This window comes from Cardiocondyla obscurior, linkage group LG15 (assembly GCF_019399895.1).
Source record: "Cardiocondyla obscurior isolate alpha-2009 linkage group LG15, Cobs3.1, whole genome shotgun sequence".
NCBI lineage: Eukaryota > Metazoa > Arthropoda > Insecta > Hymenoptera > Formicidae > Cardiocondyla > Cardiocondyla obscurior.
The window spans coordinates 4,942,407-4,965,031 of record NC_091878.1 but is presented as its reverse complement, the minus strand read 5'-3'; the positions used below and the strand labels follow the sequence as shown (position 1 = coordinate 4,965,031).

Genomic DNA, 22,625 nt, shown 5'->3' with positions numbered 1-22,625 from the left:
CCGATAAAGCGCTATCGCTCGAGTAATTACTGGTCATTCACGCTGAGTGATGTTCGGAATTAACAGTTAAATGATGAAATTCGATAAGTTCGCAGTTACGAATACGCCGGGATGAATTCTCACGTCGCTAAAAACCCGTATATCGTTGTCTTCTCTTTTATCGGTCGAAGTCCGCGAGGCAACGGCCGTAAATATTGATACATGCGTTTCCGCACGAGGTTCGCCGCGACGTAGTGAACTTCGATCGTGCGTCCAGCTCTGCGCCGCGTAAGTCATCAGCCTAAAACACGTGTCGACGATGACTCGAATACGGCGAGGTGCTCATCGATAAACGCATCGATGACAGTATCGTTGACACAGCTGTAACGCGTGACCCGTGATAATATTTCGCGCCGCTCCGCTGCCGCGGGCTCGGGCAAGACGCTTTTCTACGTCCCGAACCGCCTTGATCTTTAGACCGCCAGATGCGCCGAGTTCGATAAGCGCGGAATTAGCTGGCGATATATTCCCAAGATTAATCGAACGAATAAATAAATAAATATATCATCGTAAGTGATGCACAGCTCACCGAGTCTTTGACAAAGAGATAAGATTTAAGACTCGTCGGATTAGCATTTTTCCTTCTCTTCCGCGTGCCCGTTACGCACACGATAGAAATAAAAAGTCGCAAGCCTCTCTGAGCGGGAGTTCTTTTTTTTTTTCCTTTTTTTTTTCTGGCTGCGTGTAATGTCGTCAGATATATGAAGCTGCGTTAAAAAATGGTACCGCGTGTATGCATAAAGGAGGTTACGCAATAACGTTACCAAGGAGAAAACGACGGCGAACGGGGGAAGAGCGAGGAGAGAAACCGTTATGTGGACGGCAACCGTTAAATGAGGTTCTTCGCTCGGATAATGATGATCGTTGGGTGTTGGTACTGAAGGCTTTCGAACAAGGTTTTAGGGAGATCGTTCCGAATTTTTAGATCCCGCGCACTTGAAAGGAAGGCCGACTGTCGCGTTGGTCCAGCCTTCACGCGCTCCAACCGAATTAACGTTCGTGAGATTTGATCAAGTTGTCCTCGTTTTCCTCGCGGCTTATTCTCGAATCGCTCGTCGAGCACGAAATTATATTCGTTGATTCGGAGATTTGTCTCCGTCGCTAATTATTTTCAGGCGGTACAAAATATATTTAATTCATTCCTGCTCCAATTTCGGAAACGATCTTCGAAATGATAATGGCACGTCGCGCTACGTTGTCTCGTCAGCGGATGATCGTTCGACACTCAGCGAGATTTATCTGTACATATATCTTACTGTATGTGCAGAATTTTTATGAGCATTATGATGTTAAAATATATAAAATATTCTTTTCATAGATAATGCCGTTGGTTAGTTCAATTTTATCTTGTACTACCGGACTGCCTGTACGATCCTTATTTTGTATTACACAGCATTTATTTTTGCAAAGTGTTAAAAAATTGCGATAATGGAGACTAAATACAACAAAAGTAGCCATTGAAAAATTGCTAATGCCTGACCGCCGCTGCAATTACACATTAATGATATGCTCTACATATATTAATGATATACCACAGACATTATTATGCTCCGAGTCTGAGTTTTTTAAATATTTTTTTGTGTCTTTCGTCCAGTCTCTTTTGCAACGTAATAGAGTACACGATTGCGTTATTATTTCACTTTCAAGTCGCGTTTTATTTTTTCTTTTTTTTTTTCCCCCGATTAATCTAAATTTTATTTCTACACGCATGGTCCCATTGATGATATCAGCACGTGTAAATTTAAATACAATTTGCGGAAGCACGGTTCCCGGAAATTTCACTCCGCGATAGCCCGAAATATATGATACATTTGTTAGGTCTATAAACAGCCAGTGCAATTTTAGTACGTATGTATTTTGCGGCTCGTTCGCGGACTAGATTAGATAAGAAACTAGGCTGGGACGTATTCGCGTGTAAAGATAGAAGATAGCAATCGTTGTTGTGTATGTCGATCAGATCACTGTTATCAGATCCCGATTAGCAGCCTCGTTCACGAATGGCCAATTCGCGGGAGTTTGCGATACGCGATTACATTGGTAACAGTCAGCCTTATTAAAAATACAACGGTAATGTCAAAAAATCTAATTTACTAACAGTGCCGATTGCATTTCAATGGCACTCCGTCTAATGATGTATCTATTTCAGATTTAGATTGACAAACATTTTCCGTTCACGCAATGCCCACGCCCGCGTTAGATTAAAGAAGATAATAAGAGGCTGGGAGAAATCGACAATAACCGTAGTCTGGAAAATCGAAAGTGTTACCTAATCATAATAAATCTTCTTTAAAGGATGTCGTAATACATCATCTTGTTGCTCATCTTTCTTTTTCAAGGACAGAATAATCTGAAGAGATTTTCTCTGGGGTAGTAATAAATCCTGTGATTTTATTTTCAATTTTCGTTTGTTAAAAATTAACAGTCAACTCCACTTAAAATGAATCATTTATCTATATATTTTATTTAAAAAATTAGTTATTGGCAGCAAAGTTTGTTGCGTATAGTTTTTTTTTTTTTTTTAATTAGGTAATCTTATTATTTCTCCTCACGAGTCGGAGAATTTTCTTAAGTAGTTAAACAATCGATAATTACGTTTGAAACTGCGTATCAAGCATGACTAAGAAATAATGAACATTCTTATTTTCATACCAGTTTTACAACAAACTCGGGGGGATACTTCATATTGGGAGGAAAAAAAAAAGAAAAAAAAACTAAACTCGACACGCTTTCTGCACGTGTCTGGAATCAAATATAGAAAACCTGGGCGAGACGGACGTTCGAATCGACTGAGGTTTTGATTCTTAAAAGAACGAAATATTTAAGAGATGCAATTTTTATGTCACGATCGATGCAAGTCAGCCTGATATCGACGTTTGCGCTATGTTTAGAGAACGGAATTATTCAGCGATGCCGGACAATGTGAAGTCACGAACGATATTTGATATACTGTCTATCCTACCTTTCTAGCAATCATGCACTTTCTCCTCTTAAACGTTGAGTCAAAGTAAAAAAAAAAAATATATAAAAATATGAAAAAATTAAAAAAAGTAACCATATAGCTTGAAAATCATATTGGAAGATTAAACTTTAAAAACCAAAGAAACTTGAAACATTACTATGCGTTTTGTTTTATGTCTGTTCCAAATGTGTGCTAAATATGAATACACTTTTCAGCGACGCTATTAAATGCAGAAAAGCATTTTAAACCGCGAAAGTTTTGCTCGAGAAATTGTCTTTATCGGGAATAGATTGATCATAAGTCCAAGCTATGCTACCGGTTTGGCGAATATGTTTTCCCTGCACGTCCCTCGAGCAAGATCAAGGCGTAGACATCGTGTCGAAATTTATTCGCTAGATTACGCATGTTAAACTGAACTTTGACGATGAATTCGTCAAGAGAATTACTAATCGGTTTCCTTAGACGTAAGGGCGAAACCCTTGACTTGTCTACTAACATGTTTTTACATACTGTAAAAAATTTGGCATTTATTCAGAATCTCTTTTCATATCTATCAACGGTATTAATACTCGCGCGGTTATCTATAATTGCAATTATAAAATTAAATGAGAAGCTGTTCATCAGCATACCATATATAAATTCGTTTCTGCATCGGAAGTTAATTGGTAAAAAGAAAAAAAAAAACAAAAGAGCAAGTACAAGTAAATAATATGCCGCGTGTTACTAAAAATTTCTCAAGAAATTAACACGAACCGAACACGATACACCGCAAAAGCTATTAATATGATAATTTTAGTTTTATTTATACAATATTAATTCGCCAAAATTTATGTTAATATTAAACGTGATAAGAATGCTGGATATTTTAGGAACATTTTTCAACACGAGACGCCTTGAAAAAAAAGAAACGAGAGAATGATAGCGACACGTTGGTCGTCAATCTATTTAATACGCGCTTCCAATGTTCGCCGGTCGACGGACGCGAGAGATTTTTACGCGGGTCATGGATGATGGTTGTTTTAAATTTATCTTTCACGGTCGCTTCTTATTAACGGTCTCCATATGAGCGGCCGTCGGGTCGTTCAACCTGATTGAATTTGCCTTCAAGATACGGAGATTCGGGGTGAACGGTCGGCCGCGAGGCACTCGCGGACGAAATGAGCGATATGTTGGCATATATGTACACACTTTAACCTGAAATTGTGTGGGAATTGATTCGACGGGATACTTTGAAGCCTTTTCTCCCGTCAATTGTGCACGTCGCATGGCGACATGAATCATAGAAATTTCGCAACGATGCTGTAACGATCTGACGGCTTCAGCGGCATCCGACAGATGCACCATTAATCTTGGGGAAACGCCGGGCCTTTCTTAATTACATTAACGTCGTGTAAGAAATTGTTTAACTTATTGTTACGCTCTGTTCTACAATCGATGATTGTAGATATCCGGACTGCTACACGTTTTTTTTTTTTTTTTTTTAATAAAATCGAACTTAGAAAACGTTACGAAATCTACAAAAAAGAAAAGACTATTAAGTGGCAGGTATTAAACAGCGATAATAAAATACGGCGGCGTCTATTAAACATTCTTTCGACAAGTACTTTTCTTTTTCTTTTTAACGATGCAAGCCGCGCTGCAGACTGTATTTGATTTACTAAACACGCGATATAAAATACAGTTTATTTTCCAATTACGTTCGATGTTACTGTCCACGTATGTTAATTATCGCGCCGAAGATAACACCTCTTTCGTTTTTACTGCTACGTCGCCGCGTTAAATTAAAAAAATGTGAGATAATGCATCACGACGCTGTACTGACGCAATCACGCACTCGCGCGCATATTGTTAGTGTAATTTATTTATGTTTTATATTATTGCGACGAGTGCGCACGCTCGTCACCGAGGATTTTAGATTTTATTAAAAATCGCGGCGGGCTTGTTTGTCATAGATAAAACTGTTGAAATTGGCATAAATTACATAATGCCACGCGCGCATTAAGATCGTCGCCGATGTTGCTTGCGTCCTTTTTACATACGTATTTATTGCTCAATAATCGGCGACGCGTACGTACGTTTATTAGCCAAGTTGTTTGTTTATTAACGACGCACGCTAATGCATAAAGCAGCGTAAGCAGTGACGCAATGTTAACTCCTTAAATTTGCACAAATGTATTTGATTTAATTTCGAGGAGAGTGCATTTCTCAATGTATATATCAGCCTTTACATATCGCGTTAAACTTTCTCTTTGCACTCGTGTTAGTTAACGATACTCCACCTTAGATACAAAATAATCTTTTCTGTTTTCTGTCTTAATTAAAATCTATTTTTCTGGAAAATTGTACGAAAAGATGAAAAGACACATGCACTATATGAAGTAAATAAATTGTTCTTTTATGGAAATGTTTCATTAAACTTCGTTACCTAAAGAAAGACGTTTATTATGTGTATTTAATGATCGCCAATAGCCACTGTCAAATGCGTGGCCATGAAGATATTGTATCAAAAAGAGTACCATTAATCAATTTATTAATTTTTTTATAGAAAAAAAACAGACGTTTCTTTTTTCCTATTATTTTCTGTTAATTTTAACTTGATATTGTGAAACTATTGAAAAAATACTTATATATTTTTTATAGCCATATTAAAAAACGAATAGAACATAAATCTTTTTAAAAAGCAATATAGGAATATATTATACTTATAATACATGCTACGTGTATATCTATTTCTATATTTAATTTCTAGGTAAAACAATGCAAGAATAATGCATATTTTGTATTCATTTTACACAATACTTTTGGACATTTTTATTATTCTTCAAAACGTCGGTACTTTCTATTTTTAGCTAGCTGTAGTAAAAAAGAACTGTAGCTCGAAAGATAGAAATAAAAACGAATAAGATTAATAATTTTAAGTGAAAACTGAAATTCCTCTAATTGGTCAAGGGCATATTTAAAATATAATTTAATGTAAAATAAAAATAAAGGGATAAAACGTGGAAACTCGGTGCTTAAAAGGATCGTTAAGACAGCAATCAAAACGCGTCGTTAAAATTAATTCCAAAGCGGGAATTTCTAATTACGTTAATTATTTTCGGAACGATAAGACGGGTCCGCTCGTTTACGTCGATCGGCAATCGCGTTATCTCTCGCGCCTCTGGAATTAATTAAATTGACGTAAGGCGAGTCCCGTCAGGGGCGATCTATCAGCACGTTTCATTATGTTACGAAAATGCGACGTACGAGGCGAAAATGAGGTATCGATGACGAATGACACGTTCGCGGATAATATATTTTGATATCCGGTCGCATACGTGCCCGCGCGCCGGTTATTTCGCCACGTTTCCCGTTTCTCTTTCGCCGCGGCACAAAAAGAACGATGAAGACGAAAGAGTCCGGGATCATCGCGTGTCGCAATCCACAAACAAAAGCCACGTGTTGGCTCGCGCTTTCCTTTGGAAAAGATTTCCTAATCATCCTTGATGACTCGGCTGGCCGCCAGAATATTTAACGATTCGCCCTGGCCGGATACTGACCACCCGCTCGAACAAAGAAGAAAGAGCTTGATAAAAAAAAAAAAAAAAGCGGATTTAAGCGATCGTATTTGCCGAAAAATCAGGCGGTGATGTGCCAATTTGTAAATTCGAGAAAGGAAAAACGTAATCTGTAAAAAAGAAAGTGAAAGCTTGCCGTCGCCTTATATGTAAAAGTGAATTTAAGAGACACGAGAGACTTTTTATGGCACAATATAACAAATCGAATCAAATGACTCTGAGGTTTACGATTCCTAATCTTGTTGCCTGTTGATAATTCGAAATCGTAATACATTTAGAGATAAGAAGCGAAATCCGAGCAGCATGTTAATATGGTCTTATACCTGCCGCTTGATTTATTAACGGTGAAGAAATCGAAACTTATTTGCATCTACTTAATATTATTTCCGTTCTCTAAATTGCGATAACTAAGATCTCTCTCTCTCTCTTTCTCTCTTTCACTCGAAGAAGGTCCGCGAGATTAAGCTCGTTATCGCGATTGTTTCTTTTTTCTTTTTTTTTTTCAGTTTGACATTTGTCGAAGCACGAAAATCTTTTGTCCGGTGTTTGCGAAGTGCTCGGCCACTCCGCGTCAACGAGGCACTTCCGCAGGAAATTAATTTTTTATTCAAGTATCATCTCCCGTCTCAATTTTCGCAGAAGGTCGCGTGTATTGTCGCGAGCTTGAAATCCTAACCGGCTGGGCTCTTCGGCGGTCTGCTCAACGACATGTCAAATAGAAAGAGACGCGATTGCGCTTTCTCCGCGTGTGTCATAACGCGTGCACGAGGATCGTTTCCACTCGCCGCTCATTAATTTTCGCCCCGCGATTTCGCCGCGTGCAGAAGCGAGAATTCTCGGATTCTCGCCTCCGGAGATATCAACTTGCTTATCATACGCCTTCGATAATCATTTAAATAAATTTAAGCGACCGAGCGGTCGGACGAGTCTCTCTTTTCCAAGATCGATGGAGATCGCGTCGCGGCTTCCGCCGAGAAGATTTTACCTAAAAAAGAGCCGCGTTAGCGGTAAAAACTTGGCGGAGGTGGGAACGTAACTCCCGGGTGTTTTTTTTTTTTTCTTTTTACTTTTTAAGGGAAGAAAAAGGGCACGTCGAGGTTTCCGCGACGCGTATCGAAACGAGGCCTCGATGCGATCATCCTTGATCGCGCTCGTTCGCCCGAGTCGACAATGAGTCACGCCGCGGTTCCGCGAAGCGCGTCCAGCGCATAAATTGCCGGTGCAGCTTTCAGCACGGCTAAATTCGCGCGCGGCACAAAAAACAAAGGAGAGGACCGGCGCCAACGACCCCAAGGCCGGAATATTTTCCTTCGGCAGCGAGCAACTCGCGATTTCGACCTGCACTCGCGCATTCATCTCGCACTTTGTCTCCTTCTCCTCGCGGTTTCTATTTTCAACGTCTGCAACTGCGGCCGGGATTGCGCGACTAATATCTCACTCGAAGCACGTTTTATTTATCGAGGGATTGGGCTGAGTCTCGTTGCAGTTTTGATATTTGTATAAATCTTACCTTTTATGTGCAGCGCCTAGTTTGCTGATTTCATTTTTTTAATGTGACGACTGACGAGCCATATTTGTTTTTTTTTTTTTTTAATAAATTATATTAAATGTTTTATCGACTCAAGTGCACTCGCCGTTGCATTTAAATTCGTTACATTGACTCTAGAGTGCGCTGGCGTGGAGTAGCGCAGGCAACGATATTTTTTTTTTTTTTTTTTTTTTTTTTAGGACTTATCCTTGAATATTCGACCTCCCTGCTTATTCCGATCCATTTTCTTTCGTATGCTAATGTTTTAGGCGACGCGATACGTGTAAATAAATTTTAACTCGCGCTGACCATCGACAAAGATAATAATTTTTTATGAGCATGCAAAAGAGTTTCATCTTTCCAGATCTCGATGATTTATCGAAAGTCGAGTTTTATCGAGCTACCAAGCATGAAAGTTATGCGCAATGGCGAGCACCATGGTTGATATTGTTGCTTACCGCGTATTTTGGTGATTTTGTTCGGTTATGGACTGAGGCCGGCTCGCTGTTTTTAGTTCCAAAGATCCCTTCCAGCTTTGGACGATACGTAACTTCCTGGCGTAGGCGAAAGTCCACCGGAGAGTCCTTCCGTCGCCAACGGCGCGTGTTCAGGCGAGAAACTAGGTTAGATCGCCAATTCTGGTTATGTAGTTTATTACTCGAGACTGGGCGAGAGATATGTCAGACTGTTCTTCGTCGCAGGATTTCGAACCGCGGCGCATCTTTTCACGCTCTGGCCTTTAACGCGCCGAGCGAATAAAAATGTCAAGCGACAACAAAGGTCGCGGGGTACCCCCTCGCTGGCTTGATTGTCCGCGCAAGGCGATGAAACTGATCCAAGGCAAGTTCCTGGCCTTCAAGACGCCTCTGTCCTCGGCCTACGACAGCGAGGTACCCGAGGAATGCCGGTTCAACGTGGATATGTTCTTCGCGAATCTGAAAAGTCAAAAGCTGAAAATGGGCCTGTGGATAGATCTGACCAATACATCGAGGTTTTACGACAAGGAAAGTATAAATGATTACGATTGTAAATATGTGAAGCTGCAGTGCCGTGGCCACGGTGAGACCCCGTCCGAAGAGCAAACTCGCACTTTCGTGCAGCTTTGTAAAAATTTTATTGCTCATAACCCACTGGATATCATTGGTGTCCATTGTACACACGGTTTCAACAGAACTGGATTTCTCATAATCAGTTATTTAGTGGAGATAGACAACACCAGTGTTGATGCCGGTATAGCAGAGTTTGCCACCGCAAGGCCTCCTGGAATTTACAAAGGCGATTATATAAAAGAGCTATATAAGCGATACGACGATATCGCGGATGCGCCGCCTCCACCTGCAAGGCCGGCTTGGTGCCTGGAATATGACGAGGCCAATGTTATAGATACAGATGAGGGACCAAGTACAGAGGATGATAGTTGTCAGGATGAGAAAGGCAAAAGAAAGAGAGGACGCGAGGTTTTTAATAAAAATCCAGCGTTTATGGCTGGCGTACCTGGTGTTACTCCTATCTTAGACAAAAAGAAGCTTCTCGGAATCCAAAGACGAGTCCAAGAGATCTGTGGATGGGAGGGGTCCGGATTCCCTGGTTCGCAACCTGTATCTATGGATTGTGACAATATAATGCTGTTACACACAAAGCCATATAGAGTGTCTTGGAAAGCTGATGGCACAAGGTCAATTGAAAATTTATTTATTATATTCGCGAACATTTCTTTCGATATTATTTTGTACATTACTTCAAATATTGAAAATAAGTTTAAAAATTTATTATTTTTTGTTTAGATATATGATGTTAACACAAGGTGATGGAGAAGTCTATTTTATAGACAGGGATAATAGTGTTTATGAAGTAAAAAGTTTAAAGTTTCCACATTTACGAGAAAACCGATGTTTAAGAGACACTCTGATGGATGGCGTGAGTTGATTTTATCAACAGCTTTTTTATAGAAAAAAATGTTAGAGCCTGTACCTCTAACACAATTTTAATTTTTCAGGAAATGGTAATCGACAAAGATAGGGGCAAGAATATTCCTAGATATTTGGTGTATGACGTTATTATATATGATGGTCAGGATGTAAGTAAATTATCGTTCCATCCTGATCGTTATTCCATTATTGAAAATAAAATAATCGCTGGTAGGCTAAAGGCCATGAAGGAAGGACGATTAATAAAAGAACGCGAACCGTTTTCTGTTCGAGTAAAATATTTTTGGGACGTAACGCAAAGTAAAAATTTATTAGGCGAGAAATTCGCTAAACAGCTTTCTCACGAACCAGATGGTTTAATATTCCAACCCTCTAAAGAGAAATACTGCACGGGAACATCCCCGGAAGTTTTAAAATGGAAACCATTGTCGTTAAACTCTGTAGATTTTAAACTGAAGATTGTCACAGAGTCGGGTTTGGGAATTGTGCCGCGAAAGATTGGGCATCTCTATGTAGGTGGACTGAAGACGCCATACGGCACGATAAAATTTACGAAGCAAATAAGAGATTTGGACAACGCTATTATCGAGTGTAAATTCGAAAAGGGACAATGGATCTTCATGCGACAGCGGATAGACAAGTTGTTTCCTAATTCTATCACAACCGCCGAATCCGTATGCAAAAGCATTAATAAGCCGGTTACGAAGGAACGACTTTTGGATTATATCGAGAAATACAGATTTACACAGGACGACACGGATCTTATGCCACCACCAAACAAAAAACCAAGATAATCTTAGCATGCATTATATCATGCTTTTAATCATGAATTACGATTTCTATAGTTTTATTAATTTGTCAACAATGAAGATTTAGAACGAGCTATATTTATTTGATTAAATTTTAAGCAGTTTAAGCTCAAAAGGATTCTTAATTACTTATAGATATTTATGCTTACTTATATCAATGGTCAATTTGACTTGATTTTTTAGGAATGTTTAAATAAGTTAAAAATAATAGAGTGTATGTTTTTTTTACCTGTAAAATAAAGTGCGCAACATATAAGAATATTTAATATGAATTCAGATGTCTAATTTTGAAACGAACATGCCGTTCTTAATCGTATATGTTTTTTTCGTTAAGATTATCAATTTATTACAATTTGTTTGTATTATACATATTTTGATGAATTGAGATTATTAATTGTTAAATAAAAAAAATTTTGTAATAACATTTCTGATTTACAATTTATTAAACCTATATGCAATTAATAGAACTGTAAATTCAATTTTATCATTGTGTCGATTTTTTTTAGACTAATACTGTTTTTTTTTTAATTTGGTAATTTTTAAATTGTTGATTAATATTGTATAACGGTAGATAACAAATAAAATGTACCTGGTTTTTATATATTTTGTATTATTGCAGATCGTACGGTATTGCTGTGGTATGCGAAGGACTTTACGTCAAAAGATCGCAAATCTTTACGTATCAATATAGAATTTGATCACGCAACGTTAATACGTTGGTCCCCGGATGGAAAGGCATTCATCATTCACAAAGCTGTGGCTAACACCATCGAGGTGTATAAAATTGCAAAAAAACCGGACGGTCATTTGGCTTCTGCAACTAAAGCATTGGAGTTTCCACAGGTAATATGATTTTGACTCTCTTTTTTTTGTAGATAATTTGTCTATATCTCACATATATCTGTATATATAATTTTTTTTTCTTTTTTTATTAGCGTCATACTGAAGATGTTGTTGGCATGGATATTGCGTGTACCGGAAAATACATCATTACGTGCAGTAAAGTGAATGATCTTATTATATGGGATCTGAAAGGACAAATATTAGCAACAGTGGAGATGCATCTGGGATCTACTTATCGTGCACGCATATCACCTTGCGGTCGTTTCGTTGCTGCCTCAGGTAGGAAATCGTTTTCGTGTTACACAGAATTTTACTAAGCATGAAATTTAATGATGACGTCAACTTGCAAGGTTTTACGCCGGATGTGAACGTGTGGGAAGTGGTCTTTAATAAATCTGGAGAATTTAAAGCCGTGGCTAAAGCCTTTGATCTTGCCGGGCATACATCTGGAGTTCATGACTTTGGTTTTAGCGCTGATACCAGTCATATGGCTACCGTATCCAAGGATGGGACATATCGTTTTTACAATACAAAAAGTAGTGTAATATTATCTGTAAAATTTAAGCATGTGAAATTCTTGCGTAACATATTTAATTGGTTTTTTTTTTTTTTTTTTAGTTGAATTTGAAAAGGGAGAAGATCCGCATGTTTTAATGACTGGAACCTGGAACACTGCGGCAGAAGCAAGTCTCGCGTTATCTCCAAACGCGGAGGTTCTTGTGATCGCCCATGGATCATCCATATCTTTTTATTCCACTATCACTGGCGTTCTAGATACCACTATAGAAGACATCTTCTTTGGTAAAATTACATTGATTTTTACGAGCTTAGAGAACTAGAAATTAAATTCTCCCATTTTTTCTTTTAGGACCCATAACATGCCTAGCATTCGATGCTATGGGAGAATACTTGTTGGCAGCGGGCGATAAACACATAAAAATTTTCCGAAATGTGACTGGATATCGAACTGCGATAGAGTCTGCTAAACGCAAACTGGAGCAGAGGCAGACGCAAGCGACGAAGGAACGTTTGGAAAAAATGATTCGCGATAATAAAGAGTTACTCGAAAAAATGGGAGAGAAGTGTCCAGAGTGACATTAATTTTTCTCTCATTATTTTATAATGAAATTGATTAAAGATATAAATAAAATTATTATCTCGGGGTTTAATGCTTTCTATATCATGTAAATATTCATACATGAATTTACCTATTTTCTGCAAATAAAAATAGTTTTCGTATGCATGAATCTTTCAAACATTTGATTCCTAATGTTATTTACAATAAGTTTGTACGTACCTAAACTTGAGTAAATTTTGAAGATTTGTGTAGGTGACATTGGGAATAAATTGTTCTGTCAGTTTTATCCTATTCTTATTTTATTTTCTTACCTAATTATGCATTTTTGAAAAGTTGTTCAAAAACTTGTGTTCTACATAATACAATAAAACGTATAATAAATTCATACGATTCTGAAAAACTTTTCACACATAGATTGTAATATATTTTCTTATAATATAAATAAAATTTGATCAAATTAGAAAACTTAATTTCATTTATAATTATTAATCAGTGTTTGACTGGAAATTAATAAATATTCAAACTTAAGTACGCAACTGTATTAACAATAATTCAAACAATTAAAAGTTTTGAATTTTAGAACAAATTGGTATGTATTATAATCGTCACGCATGTGTCACTGGTTAAACCATTTTTATTGTTGCCGTTGTAATCTTAACTACCATGTGCCCAAGGAGATAATTACATTTTTTATTTTTTGGTAAGATTTTTATAACATGACATTCACAAATTCGTAACTTTTTCGCGTACTTTATAATCTTATTTTATACTCTCGTATAGTATCATTTTTGTCTTCTTTTTTTTTTTTGTTTTGATAAGAATGTGGTCTTCTATTAATAAACTACAAAAAAGTTCTATATAATAGATAAACTATGTACAAAATAGTATCCTTGGCATCGTGAGTTGCAAATTGCAAATCTGGGAGTTGAAACGCGGGATCACACACGACCACTCACGTTCGAGAACACGTTTTTCTGAAGTATAATTTTTAGATAAATGTGTTTGTGACATTCGATTTACGTTACATTATGTAACTTAAAAGATTATGAATTTGTTGCATTTATATTAGCTTAGGCTATAAATAGAAACTCATTGATAATATTTTTTGAACCTGTATGCATTTTCTTATTTTAAAGGTACGAAAAAAAAAAAATTATTGCTGTTCAATACAATAAACGATTCATTTTTATCGAAGTTATTGAAAAATTTTGTTCTTTTTGAATAATTTTGATACAAATTTTTTAAATCGTAAAACTATTCGAAAAGAAACTTCTGCAAAATTCAATAAAAACACAATTAATACATATTTCTGAAACCAAATATTGATATAACTGTCGTTGATTACAATTATTGCGGTAAGATGTTTATTGCGTTAAATTATGTAGCGCATATCAGATCGATTAAAATCATTAATACGTTTTCATAAAGAAACATACATAATTTAAAAAATGATGAATAACTTGATAGCAAAAATGTAATTTAATATTATAATTAATATTAAATTTAACTTAAATTTAAAATACACAAATTTTTTAACATGCTTTTACAGATAAGATTCTGTTTAGAATTTTTTTAATTTTTCATTATATAGACAAGTGATAAAACAATGATAAAAACGCAATACATATTTGCGTCATTACTTCTTGTAAAAACTTTCACATACTTTTTCTGAGTAATTGTGGTGTTAACATAGTGATTCGAACTTATAATAATAGTAAATATCGGTGTATCAATATCTGGCACTTAATGGCAGATCATTAGTATTTCAAAAGTTTTTAGATTTGTCGACTTATTTTAAATGATGTGTAAAATTACAACACAAAATGTTTTCTTATCTATGAATTGTTATACATGATTTCAAGTTTTTTTTTTATTATACTATTTAAAAATGCCACCACATATTATCTTTTAGTGAAAAAATTTACAAAATCGAGTTTCGTTCATATAATTTGATATCCAATAAATTTCTTGTTAGTTGCGTTTTTTTTTTCTTTGTGTCATTAACAGCACACGTGCATACACACGTGCGTGTGAAATAAGAATACAACTTTTATTTGTGTGGGTGCAGATATCGCCTACTGTAATAAATAGAGGTGATTTATTTTTTTTCCTTTTCCGTCTCGGTTTCTCTCTTGACAGAAGTTTTATTGTCAGATTTTTTATCTTTGTCTATATCGACAGGTTCTTTTTTTACTTGGACTTTATTATCTCCCCACCTAGTGTCAGTTTTAAATTTACTCTCCATTTCAGAACCATTTATCTCTCCGCTAACTTTTTCATCTTGAATTTCTACTATCTCTACTTTTCTCGTATCATTTTGCACCATTTTAGCCGCTATATGATATACATTCTTTACTGCAGTTAGATAAGTATGGCAATCCGTCTGTAAAAAATATACAATATTTCGTACTTTTTTTTTATAAATTAAGCGTGTAAACAAATATATATAATATACTTACAGAAACTTTTTTAAGTTTTTCTTCCGAGTTCCGTAATTTATCTTTGTACATCTTTAAATCTTCTGAAAGACTCTTAATACTATTAGTTTGCTTTGTAGATTTGTCGTTGACTACAGTTAGCTCGTGTTGCAATTCCATCATTCGATCTTCAGTATCTAAACGTGCTTTCTCAGATCTTTTTAACTGACTGACGAGTTTTTCTACATCTAACAACGAGCCTTTATACATAACGATACCTTCCGGAATCGTTTCTTCATCATTTTTTTCTAGAATACTATCTTCTCTTCGTGCTCTTTTCGAGGGCGGTCCGCTACCCACAAATACAGGTAACAATTTTTTATTACCTGTAAATAAATAGTATTTAATAATGAAACATACGCATATTAATATTTCTTATTTAAAAAATGACAAAAAAATGCGCTACCAAGAGCAAGTGAACGCAATATATCCTCTTCGTTTTCTGATTTAGCTGATTCACTTTTATCTTCCTTGTCATCTTTTTTTTCGTCTTTTAAATCGTCTTCTTTTGATTTATCTGTTAATTTGCGATAATGTAAAGAATCTCTTGTAACAACTTTTTGTACTAGTTTCCGTACTTGAGCTCTTGATAAATTCAATCCTAGCGTATAAATAAGTTCTTCAATATCCTTATCAAATATATATCCGCAATGTGTTTGATCGAAATACACAAAAGAAAGTAAAAGATAAGGATCATGTGTGTATAATTTTGTTTTCCTTTTCTTTCCATCTTTATCTCTGTCTCGTCTACCATCTTTCACGGAATCATCATCCTGTAATATTATAAAAGCTATTTGTGACACAACATTACACATTTTTCATTAATGAAAGAAAATGTTCTCTCTTATAAAACATGAAGAAAATAAAAAATAAATTTTTTTTCTCTTACATCTGATTCATCGTCTTCATCATCTTCTTCATCATCATTTTTATCCTTTTCTCTGTCTTTGTCATCCACCTTGCATTTTGCATCTTTATCATCCTTTTTATCCTTAGTTTCTTCTCTCTTTTTATCATCTCGTTTTTCATCCTTCTTACTGGATTTCTTTTCATCTTCCTTCCTTTTATCGTCTTTTTTGTCATCTCTTTTGTCATCTTTTTTATCCTTTTTCTTATCTTCATCTTTTTCTTTAGTTTTTTCAGGAAGGCTTGATAACGAACGATAAATGCGAAAACCGAAATCTCTCATTAACATTTCGTTGAACAATTCCGCAAAGAGGGATACTTCAAAAGAATGTTCCTACATATTAAAAAAATTTTCGTATTATGTGTTTTTCTTAAAGTAGATAAAAATAATTTTTTTAAATAAAAAATACCTTGGTATCTTCTGGTCTGTAATCTAATAATACGCTCAACGACATAACTGTACAATCAAATTTTCCACTCTTGGCCATTCTAGATGGATGAACAATAATGTGCGACGAATCAGGCAAAGTATACCTTTTCTCGAGGACAGTACGTTCGCGTTCATAAAGTTTTCTTTTGTCTTCATCGTGCTGAAAATAACACGAATAAATAAATATCTTAAAAACAGTTTAATTCTTAAAATTTGTGTCTAATAAATCGATATATAGTATTTTTATTATATTTATTACTTACATCTTTACTATCTCTGAACTTTTTATCGTCTTCTTCTTTTGACGTTGGCGAAACGTCTTCTTCGTTTTCATCCGCCTCATCTTGCCGACCTTCCTCTTTGGCTTGCTCCGACTTTACAGCCTTTAAAAGTCTAGCTAACAATTGTGATTTCAAGCCTTTTGAGCTTAAATTACGAGCTGCTAGTTCTTGACGTAACTCATTCACCTGCATTGATCAAAATAACAGATAATTTGTATTTAAAAGCATCAAAGAAGATAAAAAAAAAATTTTCTTTTCGTATGGAAATACTAACATTCATTGATTTTGGATCAAGTTCAGAGTAATGTGTAGGATCCTTTTTCTCGGGCATCGAATCATCCTGAAAGAAAAAAATATGTGTTAGTAAAAGAGAAGTAAAAAGCCCAGAGAGAAAACTACAAAACAGAAGCAGCCCCTATAACGAAACGAAACCACTCCCTCTTCATTCTTTCATCATTCTCTACTTTTTTTTTCAACACTCTCTCACATTGTAATGATATACACATATCTTCATTCACGATGACCGTCAAGTATGACTCAAGTAACTGCTAGAATCTCATAGTGTCCTGGCTCTGGTGTCTGTGTGATCGGTAGGTTATGGATAATATCAATAATGTTGTAGTATAAAACGATGATTAAAATGAAAATTTTTGAATGATTTTTCAATGGTGAAGGTTTCAGGAAAGGGAATGGCTCAGCTGCGCTCTTCTCCGAGCTAGGCTTGCTTGCTTCTCTTGTTAATGCAATGTGACTGCCATTGGCTAAGGGAGCAATACATTATCCGTCGATCCTTCGTTTGCGACATTTAAAAACATCAAAAAGTTTTAGTTAATTTACACAGATGTAACAATAAAACAATTACTTTAAAATAATGATGTATATAAAAACTTTGTCTTATTAAATTTGTAGAAATATATATCTTTAATTTTACAGTATCACTAAATGATTTGTTCCATAAAATAAGACATCTTATTTTATAAAAAAAATCAATTTTATAGATGTGTACTTCATTAAAAAAAAAAAAAAAATTGCAAAGTTTAATTAATTAATAATACAAATAAACGTGATTTTAAATTGCTTTTAATTTAGTTTTAATTCCTGTCGTCTACCGATGAAAAAAGCTCAATATATTTATTTAATATATCTGAATTATTATTTGTTTTGAGTAATGACGAGCGCGATTTGTTGTATAAAAAAACGAAGGCGTAATGCAATAACCAAGATAGATTGACTTACTGATAGGATCGATGGATAAGCATCGCCTATTGAAAATTCAGTTTAGTAATGGGGAGAAACGGTAGCACGAATATATATATAAATATATAATAATAAAAAGGTAATATAAAGTAATATGGGATGATGTTGGCAGTGCCTTTTGATCAGCGGCGGCAGCCTCATCAGTCTCATTGGCAGCATCCGAATCGTCAGGATTAGAGGCAGCACGCAGCAACTTTCGCTCCAGTTGTTTCTTATAGTTGAGTTGCAGCCCGTCCCATTCCAATCTGGTAGGTACACAGCTCCAAACATCTGGGAGAAATAGTATGACGGTTTCAACGCGAGAGGGTACCACTCGCCCGGACTTGTGGGTCGTTTCTGCGCGTCTGTAGTAGAGCTCCAGGAAGCGGTACCTGTGCCGCAAGGAAAAACAATACGCAAACGTCAACTCAGATTAATGCCGCTTAGCGTTGCCTTATATGCTAAGTATTCGCTCGCTTGTTCGTAAAGCCCACGCACTGCATACAAAGCCACGTACAGCGCACAACGTAGAGACCATTTGAGAGAGAAAGCACAACTCAGTGGGTCACAATCATATAACAATAGAACAATAGTGATGATTTGTCTGCCGCGACTGCTCGTGTACCGTCGTCGACGGAGGGAGGGTGTGCTCGAAACCGGGATCCAGTGCAGCAATCTCCATCGGTCGCTCGTGTTTAGAATAAATACATACCTCCACTGTCGAGATCGAGCTACAATCTTAGTTTATCAAGTCAGAGAACTGATATTAAAAGTTACTCTCTGTCGAGATCGTGGATAGTACACCTATCAGATATATCTTAACGTCATACAGTGTTTTGTCTTGATTTTTTTTTCCCGAATAATTTGTTTTTATGTTGTAGGAGATAGCTCTAAAAATGTAGCCCTAGATAATTAGAAAAAAAAAAATAATAATAAAATAAAATTAAAAAAAATTAAGAGTTCCGTAATTGTGACCTTCGGTTTGTATAGTACGACGAAAATACAGAATGTGCAATATTAACGGGCAGAAGAATTCAGTGATATTACATTGCTCTTTGTAACGAATCGGGGCTTTAAAAAAAAGCTGTCTATGAAAGTGCTCCAGAGATGTACATTCAACGAAAAATAATTCTATGTGAACAGACGTACCACTGAGTGCAACTGGACAAATCTATGCCAGTAAGCGCTTTACAAGTCCTCACGGCCGTCCTGATTAACACTGACGGATCTTTTTCAGGATTAGGACCGTCTAAAGAGGGACTCCATGGTCCACCTATAGCCATTGTCTCGTTTTTGCCCCGTAAGCCTACTAAGAAATTTATAAGGCGTGTAGGGTGAACGTAATCACGATCGGGATCCCTGTCCTCGGAAACGCCACAACATCTTTTGTATATCTCTTCCATGGCAGGCATGGATATGAGCATAACCTAAGAATAATAAAAAAATAATTTAACATGTAAAATTATTTCAATATGGATGTGTATATGTGCGAGAGTGAGCAGCATAATAGTATTTTAATTTTTATCACACAAGAAATGTAGACGCGTTTATGTATCATAATATAATATTTTACAAACCTTCGCAGAGAATAGATAATCGGCATCCGATGGTTCTAGTACTGCTGTATTTTCATTATATGAATCAACATCTTTATGCATAACGTGGAAAGAACATGGCTTATTAAGAGTAAATGGCATGTGAGGTGGAAAGGCATCAACCCATCTGAAATTAGTGGAAAAGAAGTCGCTAGGAATGTACATATTTTGATAGCGTCTTCTTATCTCAAGAACATCTGCTTCAGGCCTGTAATAATAATTAATAATAAAATTTTGCCAACTGTATAAGTTTGTTTAAGATAGATAAATTGCACTTACAGATCGAGCGCAATTTTTGGTATTTGCACCATATAACGCGGTACAACACGCGTACGTCGGCGAGGTCTTGGTGACTTGCTTCTTCTAGTTCTCGACGGGCTTCGATCCTCTTTTTTCTCACGTTCTCTTATTCTTTCCTCGCGGCGTCTCTTTCTTTCTATTTCCTCGTCGTCATTCCTCCGTTCACGAGGAGATCTTTCTCTTACTCTACTGACTTTGTTACGGTTGCTAGCCGTGTTGGAATTTGTCGTATTTGTTGTGAATCTACTACGATATAGACAATTTCATTGATTAAATATTGCACTTTATGTCATAAAATTATAAACATATAATGTAATCAGAGTACTAACTACTTTATTTATTTAGTAATTTAGTAATCAATAACTGCACGATTACAATTACTTGTAATCGGAAAAATCATATAGTAATCATGATTACTTAAAAATAATCGTAATTGTAGCGACTTTTTTTTTACAACTCTGAATGTAGTCATGCAGTTATTTGGCAATTATTTTCACCTGTTATTAGGATTTTCTGCGGGAGGAGGAACAGCATTGTAAGTGCCAGATGTCCTAGTTGGTTGTTGCTGTTGCTGCTGTTGTTGTTGACGATTTGGCTGATTAGTTTGCTGAGTGTTTGCATTGTTACTATTATTACCCATCGGCAGTACTTGTATTCTAGTAGCATTCCACTTAAACGGCATTGAAGGATTGTATGACGCTTCTACAAGCACGCGATCTCCTACTACGGGATTAGATCCCTTCACGCATGCACTGAAACAGAGATTGCATAAGACTCATTAGAATATACAAAAGTAAAAGAATAAAAAAATTTTTTTTTTTTTTTTACATACCTAGTTTGAAAAAATACATCTTCATCTACAAAACCAAAGTTATCATGCACTTTGGTAACGGTACCCGTGAAAACTCTCTGTTTTGTTGATGACGAAGATACGTTTTGTTGAACCTGCTGTGGAACACCTGCTACAGAAGGCTGGAAAGCGTTTGTGTTCAATGCACGTGGTGTTGGATAAGAAACTGTAGCAACTTGTGGGTACAATTGTCCTGCTATACCCGACGGTAGATTCGAACCAAGAGTTGCCATTGATGCCATTGTGATATTAGGCTACACAAAATCATTTACATTTATCTTATTATAGTTATTCTTACTGAATATACAGGGATGTAAATTCTCAATATCTTACTTGCTGCAATCCCAGGCTTTGTTGATAAACTTGTTGAGTTTGCTGCTGATATTGCACCATAGGCTGTCCTCCGATACTGCCCATAGCCTGACCCAACATTTGCTGTTGGATATTTTGTATACCTTGTCCTTTCATAAAAACATTATCAAAAATCATTATACTGTTCAAACTTTTACAATTTTTACTTTTTTAAATTTTTATTTTTTTTCAAACACAAAAAACACGCCACAGGAAAATAAAAAATGAAACTAACGACGTTTCACGATACGTTTTATTATTTTTGTAGCAGAATATTGTTTTAGAGATCAGAAATTAAATTCCAAACGAAATTTCGCAAAATGCAATCGATAAGGCGACGCGAAGCAACAGCGGGATAAAGGAGATAAATTCGGAGCACAGTCTGATTGGCGACAACTAGTTTAGAGGTCATCGGGCAATCTTCGGCGCCTCAGGGCAAAATGTTACGCGGCCGCGTGCTTGCGTAACGGAAGGTACGCTTATCCACAAGAGGCTCGAACGTAAAAGAAAAAAAAATTTGGCAGCCTTCCGTCACGTTGCACACGGAACGACGACGACGACGATGGGATGATGCGTGAATCCGCTGGTTGCATCCCGCGATGGGGAAAAAAAAAAAACACGCGCTACACCGAGTTATCCTCACCTGCATTGCGTACCCAGGGTGGGTTCTTGCCGCCACCGAACGGCGACAGGTTGCTCATTCTGCGTGCGAGTGGGCCGACCAAGTCGGGCCGGCTGTCGAATGTGTGTAAGACGCGACGGTGGATATGGCAGACACTCGCGCTCAGCGTCCTTCATTCAGGCGCCATGTTTACGAGGCTACTGGTGCACCACGTCGGGCAACACAACGCCTCGCGGTCGATCGGAAGCCGCTGTAGGAAGTCCGTTCTACTTCCGAAACGTTTCACTCACAAAACGTATCGAAACGAAGGAAATAATACATTTCACTAGTTTGATAATTCGTCAAAGTGTGAAAAAAGAATAGACAAATTTTGTCACAAAATATTTCAAACGTTGAAAAAGGTATAATTATGTTTCTTATTTTTATTAATTAATTAATCATTATGTTTCTATTAAATATATCTTATTTTTAAGTAGAACAACAATTTGAAAATAATTAAAATTATTAATAACAATAATTTTTTATCCAACATTCAGTTTGATTGCTGATTTCACTTACGCTGGTGTCGCGAGCAACGTTACCATCGGTACTATGAATCTTGCATCAGTAACGGAAATCTCAAACGGGCGGACGAGACGGGATTTCACTCCGGGTCGAGCGGCTTCGCGATTCGTTTTATCTGTGAGTAAAGACATAATTGGTATTATATTTTGATGTCTTACCATGGCGCAATGCGAGCTCGATATCTGCTCGTCAACGATCCGTCGTAAATTCGTACTCAGCGCAAAACCGGGACGATCAAAGTCTGCCGTGCTGCCGGCGATGAAATAACCGCC

General features: G+C 36.5%; 3 protein-coding genes across 5 annotated transcripts in view; 2 read left to right on the top strand and 1 right to left on the bottom strand.

Moving 5' to 3' along the window:
* The window catches only part of LOC139108500 (transducin beta-like protein 2), a 29,228-nt gene extending 16,318 nt beyond the window's left edge, over positions 1 to 12,910 (top strand). Inside the window, exons 3-7 of the mRNA XM_070666868.1 lie at positions 11,440 to 11,663; positions 11,756 to 11,942; positions 12,014 to 12,199; positions 12,282 to 12,464; positions 12,532 to 12,910. Coding sequence (XP_070522969.1) covers positions 11,440 to 11,663; positions 11,756 to 11,942; positions 12,014 to 12,199; positions 12,282 to 12,464; positions 12,532 to 12,758 — 1,007 coding nt within the window. The 3' untranslated portion in view covers positions 12,759 to 12,910. The remainder of the gene's footprint in view (positions 1 to 11,439; positions 11,664 to 11,755; positions 11,943 to 12,013; positions 12,200 to 12,281; positions 12,465 to 12,531) is intronic.
* Mrna-cap (mRNA capping enzyme) lies at positions 8,478 to 11,244 on the top strand. 2 transcript variants are annotated; one of them, XM_070666870.1, is made up of 4 exons: positions 8,478 to 8,706; positions 8,785 to 9,758; positions 9,868 to 10,000; positions 10,080 to 11,244. In XM_070666870.1, exons 2-4 carry the CDS (start codon positions 8,845 to 8,847, stop codon positions 10,803 to 10,805), a joined length of 1,773 nt encoding a protein of 590 aa, XP_070522971.1. In that variant the 5' UTR covers positions 8,478 to 8,706; positions 8,785 to 8,844; the 3' UTR covers positions 10,806 to 11,244. The 2 variants fall into 2 exon arrangements, with proteins under 2 accessions (XP_070522971.1, XP_070522970.1); XM_070666869.1 differs by having other exon boundaries at positions 8,478 to 9,758.
* Positions 12,911 to 13,022: 112 nt separating the features above from the next.
* Positions 13,023 to 22,017, bottom strand: LOC139108499 (cell division cycle and apoptosis regulator protein 1). Of its 2 annotated transcripts, none has more exons than XM_070666864.1 (15): positions 21,811 to 22,017; positions 21,150 to 21,277; positions 20,799 to 21,070; positions 20,464 to 20,718; positions 19,946 to 20,212; positions 19,649 to 19,874; positions 19,221 to 19,498; positions 18,208 to 18,463; positions 17,110 to 17,175; positions 16,818 to 17,021; positions 16,535 to 16,714; positions 16,108 to 16,458; positions 15,625 to 15,991; positions 15,201 to 15,544; positions 13,023 to 15,124 (listed from the first exon to the last, which is right to left on the bottom strand). In XM_070666864.1, exons 1-15 carry the CDS (start codon positions 21,866 to 21,868, stop codon positions 14,840 to 14,842), a joined length of 3,537 nt encoding a protein of 1,178 aa, XP_070522965.1. In that variant the 5' UTR covers positions 21,869 to 22,017; the 3' UTR covers positions 13,023 to 14,839. The 2 variants fall into 2 exon arrangements, with proteins under 2 accessions (XP_070522965.1, XP_070522966.1); XM_070666865.1 differs by having other exon boundaries at positions 19,946 to 20,209.
* Positions 22,018 to 22,625: the final 608 nt, after the last annotated feature.